The following is a 7,109-nucleotide window of genomic DNA, read 5'->3' as shown; positions in this document are numbered from 1 at the left end:
TTCCTGCTGCAGGAATCAAATGAATGCAAAAAAATCCTACAGAAAAGCTGACATTTCCTTGCAATTTCTTAAAATTTTTAAGCTTCCAGAGAATCCTGTTCAGATTTCTGGAATATACCTGGATTAAATGTCATTGCACTTTAATTTTATAGTGATACATCAGTCCTTGGGGACAAGTGAAATTATGCCTTCTAGTAAATGAACATTAAATCTTACCTCCAGTATCTGTCAGCTGTAAAGAAGTATGTTTTTCCAGTGGTTTCATCATTGTAAGCTGCATTAACTCTTTTAACAGTCTTTGGGAACCCCAAATGATAGATTTGTTTAGGATAGCCAGGTACAATATTATATCCATTGAGAACCCAATATTTATCCTCTGAAAAATATAAGCACATTTCATTTGGTTTTGGTATTCATAAACAGCATTTAATTGTGTTTTACATGGGTAGAAAACAATGAGACTTAGATATCAGTATTATTCCTTTCAGTTTATTACTTTAGAAAATGGTTCTAATTCTTACTCTGGGACTACATCATGAAGACAATTGAAATGTCTATTGTTTTTATGAGTAAAACATTAGGATCATAAGGTCTATGGAGAGTACTTTTCCCAGATTTTTTGCACATGAATATAAAGTATTTGACTTGGGTAAGAACTTGGGGAGGACTTGAGGTTGATGAGTTAATCTACTGACATTAGATTGGGATACTGAGTTTATTAAGTTCCTGCAATTTGCTATTTGATTATAGAGCCATATAATATTTTGAAAACTAGACAATGTGCATTAAATTAAACTATTAAGGGCATATGTCTAATCAAAATGCTTTGGTAATTTTAGATGCAATGAACATATTCATATATCATGTACAATGTGCATAATGAAGTTATTTGAGACATTTAAAGCATATTTGAGACCTTTAAAGAAAAAGACTGATTGTTTTTTCAGTGAACAATTTTCCTCTCACTTCTGCACCATTTTTTTCCCAAAATATCACAAAATACTGATAATCGCATCAGTAACAGTAGTGTACAAATCCCTGTATTTGTCAGCTGAATTCAGGAAAAATCCTTCTGCATAAAGCAAAATGCTGTTACCTGAAGAGAAATAGACTTAACGAGAGGAAGTTATTTTCATGTTTTGTTTTTTGGATCATTAACTATAACAGAGGGGCAGTTTTCAGGATTATGGCCTCTGGAGGTCCCTTACAGCAGTATAACTTATGAGCCTTTCATTTAATTATTTGCAGATACATAAGATTCTCTGTTTCACTGATCTTCCTTAAAAAACACATTAACTTCTGTAATTGCATAGTTTGCAAAGGAGCAGGGAGTAGCTGGTCAGAAAAAGTACAGAATTTCAGAATCCATTACCTTTGAAAAGTAAAACTTCATCCCTCTCAACATTTTCATACGCAGCTTGAATTCCTGATGGTAGTGTTGGCCAGAACAGTGAGATAAAATTGATCTCTGTCTCTATTCTTTCAGGATGTCTGCGCAGCATGTATCTGATTTAAACAAAATGTATGTAACAAAATAATTCCACTCCTATCATAAGTGCAAAATAATTATTATATCTCCTGGAGTATAATGGGGGGAGATGGGTGTGAATATCCCCATTCACTTAATGCAAAGGAAGTCTAGAGTGATTGCGCTCTTTACTCTAGCACCTCAGTTACATGCTAAAAATCAGGCATGATGAATACAAGCCCTTTTATTTCTCTGTAGGACAAGCAGGCTGAGAGTTGCCTTCAGTAACCACCTAACAGACATCTGTCTATATATCAGTGCTTTCAGTTCTGCCCCTGCTCTTGCATTGAGGAGTAGCAGAAAGCTTACAATGTGGGACCCATGGACACATTGCTAAGGGGTGGATATATGAATGCTCTTGCTTTGCTATTAGTTGGATCAAGTTCAGAGCCAAATCTGTTGTAGCAGCAGCCGTAGCAGCAAATAGCAGGAAAACAACCTACAAGCCCGCATCTCCTTCACTGCTCTTGTCAACTAGGGCTCTTGGGATTAATGATTTGAGAACTCTTCCTGATGGTTTGCTGGTGCTTCTCTTGGTACCACATTCCAAAAGGACAGTTTTTATCTCATGTATTACAGATTTTTTTTTTAAACTACTGAGTATTTTAAAGAGATAATACACATGCTTATTGTTGTTACCTGCCCTTGAAGAATATTATTTCTCCACGTAGCGTAGTAATAGCATCAAATGTCAAATTTGGGTCACAAGCTTGTGGAGTTATGGGTCCTGTTGGCTGCACAGCAGCATTAGACCGTCCTATAAGAAGAATATTTTGTATTTTAGTATGGAGAAATATAAAGACAGTGTTCAGAAGGTCTCTGAGGACGTCAAGAACCCTCTTCACAGAGAATGAGAAGGCGTATGGTTTTAAACTAAGGGTCTGTCACTAAAAGCTGGCTTTTCCAAAATGAGTTTTTTGCAGAACTGGACTTCGGCTGAAGTTAGTTTCCAGGAATTTTGTCTCTTTTGTTATCCATTGTTCAGCAACAGTTAAACTTCCTATTTTGGTGGAATAAGCATATTTTAAATATACTCTGTTTACCAGCCTCCCAAGTAGAAATACTAAATAAAAATATTTTTTCTTACCATAGATGGCTTGAATGCCATCAATGTCATCCTGAGGAAGAAGGAATTCCTTGGGGTCCGTGTAGGAATAAGTTGGATACATCAGTGCTCCAGGATCGTTTGAATGAGACAGACCCAGTGAATGGCCAAGCTCATGGGCAGTAACAATGAACAAATTGTAGCCTGTAGGATAAAAATCATATGAAACAAAGTAAAATCTGTTTTTCTATTCAGCACGTTGACTAAATGGGAAACACGCATCCTCCCAAAATACACTACAGGTACAAGAGAGGCTGTAATTAATGCTATCAACATCACAGTGCAAAAGTATCGTAACAGAAGAGCTATTTGAGTACTTAAAGAATGTCTGGCCTTAGCTGTGGTCTCATTGTCTTTTCTCTAGTTCTTGTGTCTTAAACACAAACCCTGTTTCTCCTGCTTTCATATAAGCTGCTCAGATCAAGGATCATGCCAACGACAAGTGGAGATTCAGTGATCCAACAGAAAAAAAACTTCAAAGCAAACACTGAGATGACAGTTTTGGTGATACTTGAATACCCTAGTTAGCATCAAACTTTGAAGTACTAGTCTAAGAAAGATAAAGGATTTGAGTTGAGAAGTTAACCATCATATCTTCTTGTATCCAAGTTTTGGGTTTCATCTGAACAAAAAAAATGTTTTTAAGTGATGACTCCATCATAAAACACTATGACCTAAAAATCTCTTTCTGTGAATTGATTCTTACAAATGGAAAAAAAAAAAAAAAAAAAAAAAAATCAAAGAAATTTAAAAGGACAAGTTTCACCACTTTTTCTCACTTTTTTCCTGTAATACGGCTCATGCACTAAGCATCACATGAGCTAAGATTGTATGAGGTAAAAGTATATCAATGGATCCAGTTACAAAGTCCTTACCTCTTCCATCTTTTGTCCAGGCTTCCTCTTCATCAAAATGCACATCTCCACCAATACCTTCACCAGGCTGGAAAGCATGAGCCAGTTGCCCATTGGGGCCATCAAAAGGAGAGTTGTCGTAGTGGTCTAAAAAGAAGAGGGAAAAATCAGTTAGAATCTTAATTTTTTATATAGTTTCAGATGTCTATTTAATACATAAAGATATTAAAGTTACCTCTATAAGCAAAAGAGAGCATTATATCTGCTTCTTTGTCCTCAACCTTTTGGAATGTCAATGGTGTCACGTTGCTCCAGACACTGAAAGCTTTTCGGATTGCTGCATCTACATCAGCTCGTCTCATCTTTGGTGTGTAATTCAAAATCCTTCAAAGCAAACCCAACACATTATATATTGTTAAGAATACAGGATTTTAGCTGAAAAAAAAAAAACTTGTGCGAAAATCAGAAATCTTAGACATATCTTTCATGAATGAAAATCAGTAATGGCTTCATTTTAGATACTGCCTTCTAGAGTGCCTGTCTTCTTCCAGAAATCAGTTAATCACTCTGGATGTCTGTTTATGACATAATGTACTTACTTCAGATCCCCCAAACTTGTGTTGCTAAATTTATATATTTTTCAACCAGATAAAGAAAGGTTACCTGTATGTCAGATTATTTTTTTTCCATTTGGGATTCCCTGTTGTGATCACGTATTGCTCTACATCAGGTATACCACATCTGGGTTTTTTCATCATCTCCAAAGTCTCAGGATCAGGTTTGCCGGTCACTTGTAGTCCAAAGAATGCCTGCATTTCCTTAAGCTTTGTAGCAAGGGGATTTTCACCCTTGTTTCTTAAATGAGGCTGGTGATCCCTCTGAAGACTGTAGAAATTCTGTAGATAACTCTGAACCAGAGTTTAAAAAAGAAGAGCATTGTGGCATATCAGTACTGTCTTCAGTCACACTTAAATTTTCTAAGTAATCTTGAACTATTCCCATATTGACATGCCCTGTCTTTCCCAAGAGCAGGAACAGCTTCTTTTCTCCTGGAACTGGTGTGAAGAGTCAGATATAGTTTTTATATAGTTTTCTGGATATGAAGAAATGTCTTTACAATCTAATATTTACTATGAATAATTAATTCCACATAATTTATGGTGCCTGATTAATGGCAAAACTTATGGGGAAGTTTATAACTGGTCTCATTCAAGGAAAAAGAGATTGGCAGTGAGAGTCCACACAGCCAGGACTCCCAAAGAAGCAGGTGACTACCACTAGAGAGTCAGCACTGGGCAAAACACGCCATTTACTTTTAGCTATGAAATATGATATTAGGAACTCAGGTCTTCCTACTAAATTTCTAGAATTTTGTCTCCAAAAAATAGTGTTGCGTCTATGTAAGTCTTGTGTTTCTCATGTATGTCCTTTTTTTCCAAAGTATTCCATACAAAGTCCATTCAGCAAAACGCTGAAATGCATGCCTGCTTCAAGCATGTTTCTTCCCTTATGTTACTGAGACCGGTCATACCACAAGTTTCAATTCTGAAATATAAATTGTTGCTGAGTTTGACTGGTTTTGCACCACCACAGAGCCTTGCTGCTAGAACTCATCCTTTGGTAGTTTTGTTATTACTTTCCTGACAACATCAAAAGTAAGTTACGCAATAATCAGATGACTTTTGGGTAAATAAGTTCCACGTGCTTTTCACACATTTTCTACATCAATAGGAAAAGTTTTCTCTTGAAATCTCTGCAAAATAGTACATCTTTAATTTCAAGCTGTATACTATGAAAAGAATTGCAATTATAGTTATCTCTCAGACTACCTTATGTTTCACTTAGAAATGCACTGAAAAATATTTACCTCTACAAACTGTAGGGTTTTTCTTTCATCTTCTGCTTCTGGAGCCACAGGAAAAGCGGAGGAGACGGCCACATACAGCAACAGGAGAAGTGAAAGGGTCTTCATCCTTGCCTAAGGTTGTCTGCCTCAGTTTCACTCCTGAGCTATTGAACACGTTTCTCAGCTCTGTTTATATACCGATTTGTAAATCAGCGATAGCCTGACTCATGCTGTATAATATCCTCTGATTAATAAAAATGATGCATAACAATTTCATCATCAGGTAGTGACACAATGTGTTTAAACAGTGTTATTGTCCTTATTTTGCCTGAGCCTTCTGTTTTGGGCAATTTTGTAGTGTGTTTAAGAAATAAGGAAATGTTTTTCAGGTAAAACAGGGACCTACATTTCATAGTTTTTTTGAATCATGAATTTAGCTTATTTATGACACAAGGTCTTGACAAACTGGAGAAATAATAGTAAATAACATATAACTGTAACATAATATAACATTGTATTATAATGGGTAATATTATGCTATATATGTGATACATATGTTTAATATTTAACAAAATATAGCATATTATGTCATAATATGTAATAATAAAATATAAAAGACAGTACAAAGAGCCAATCTAATCTAGGAATAATCGACATCATAGCTCCAGGAGGGCTGTCATCAGCTACCTAAAAGTTCTATCTGAAACAATCTTATGATGCTAGCAAAACTGAGTGCTAAAATGATTCAACATTTTTTGACTGATATTAACAGAAATCAGTCATGTTACTGGAATGCATAAACTGGTTTCCCATATGTATGGTAAGTAAAATAATGTTTATACTTTTGCCAACACAGATGAGGTCTCAGCTGCAATAGCGTGTTTGGATCCAGGCTGAGAGATGAGCTCTGGTTGGAAAGTCTGGAAAAGGAAGATTAGAGTAACCATTTTGTGACTCTGTGTTCACTGCTTCATTGAAGGAAGAGCAATGGGAGCTATGATAAATGCTGTTAAATATATGAAAGGTTTTTCCTAAAAGGGAAACAGTGACTGTTCTCCAAGACTCGAGAACAGTCTTAAACAACAGTGATTAAGTTTAGACATGAGGTTTGGGATTGAGCTGCCTGAGCATTAGCACTAATTGAGATGCTCTGACCTGACCTCCAGCTGCCCTGGAAGGATATAGGTCTCCATAGCTCCTGTGTCATGGCAGCCAGCCCCAGGTGGGTGTCTGAAGTACAGTAATGAGATAGAATTGGCTTTAAGCGTTTCATCATGTAGATATCCGTAAGTTATTTAGGTGTCTAAGCTCCCATTTTGGATAATGGACTCTAAAGAGTGATTCAACTGACCATATGGCATGGACTTTAAGGTGAGATTAATTGCTCTCTGTACTTCATTGACTGTATTGTCTAGATCTCGATCAATGATAAGTTTAAATGCCCAGGACACATGTGGGAACCTGCAGTGTGAACTCTTAAATTGAGGAAAACGTTTCTAACTGCAGGGACAGCTAAGCACCAGAGTAGATGGCCTGAAGTGGCTGCATGTTTGCTAACTCTGGAAGCTGTCAGGTATAGGCTGGACATCTTTCAGAACGGTTTTGGTGTTGTTGCCCTTGCTGGAGGTAAAGAGCCTCCTTGAAAACCTTGAAAGGGAGACAGTAAATGTTAGTGTGAGAGGGAGAAAGAAATACAAATATGTACCATTATAATTTTTTTCTCATACATGAGCAAATTTTGCTCTGAAGGAGCTCAGTATAGGATGAAAATTGTGA

At 36.4% G+C, this 7,109-nt stretch overlaps 1 protein-coding gene across 1 annotated transcript in view; it reads right to left on the bottom strand.

The window, feature by feature from the left end:
• The window catches only part of LOC104128912 (interstitial collagenase), a 6,642-nt gene extending 1,183 nt beyond the window's left edge, over positions 1 to 5,459 (bottom strand). The window contains exons 1-8 of the mRNA XM_009641767.1: positions 5,355 to 5,459; positions 4,151 to 4,395; positions 3,723 to 3,871; positions 3,509 to 3,634; positions 2,616 to 2,777; positions 2,168 to 2,285; positions 1,373 to 1,506; positions 217 to 376 (exon numbers count right to left, since the gene is read on the bottom strand). Coding sequence (XP_009640062.1) covers positions 217 to 376; positions 1,373 to 1,506; positions 2,168 to 2,285; positions 2,616 to 2,777; positions 3,509 to 3,634; positions 3,723 to 3,871; positions 4,151 to 4,395; positions 5,355 to 5,459 — 1,199 coding nt within the window. The remainder of the gene's footprint in view (positions 1 to 216; positions 377 to 1,372; positions 1,507 to 2,167; positions 2,286 to 2,615; positions 2,778 to 3,508; positions 3,635 to 3,722; positions 3,872 to 4,150; positions 4,396 to 5,354) is intronic.
• Between the last annotated feature and the right edge of the window lie 1,650 nt (positions 5,460 to 7,109).

Source organism: Egretta garzetta, unplaced genomic scaffold, assembly GCF_000687185.1.
Source record: "Egretta garzetta isolate BGI_Z169 unplaced genomic scaffold, ASM68718v1 scaffold547, whole genome shotgun sequence".
NCBI classification, from domain to species: domain Eukaryota; kingdom Metazoa; phylum Chordata; class Aves; order Pelecaniformes; family Ardeidae; genus Egretta; species Egretta garzetta.
This window is presented reverse-complemented; position numbering and strand designations above follow the sequence as displayed.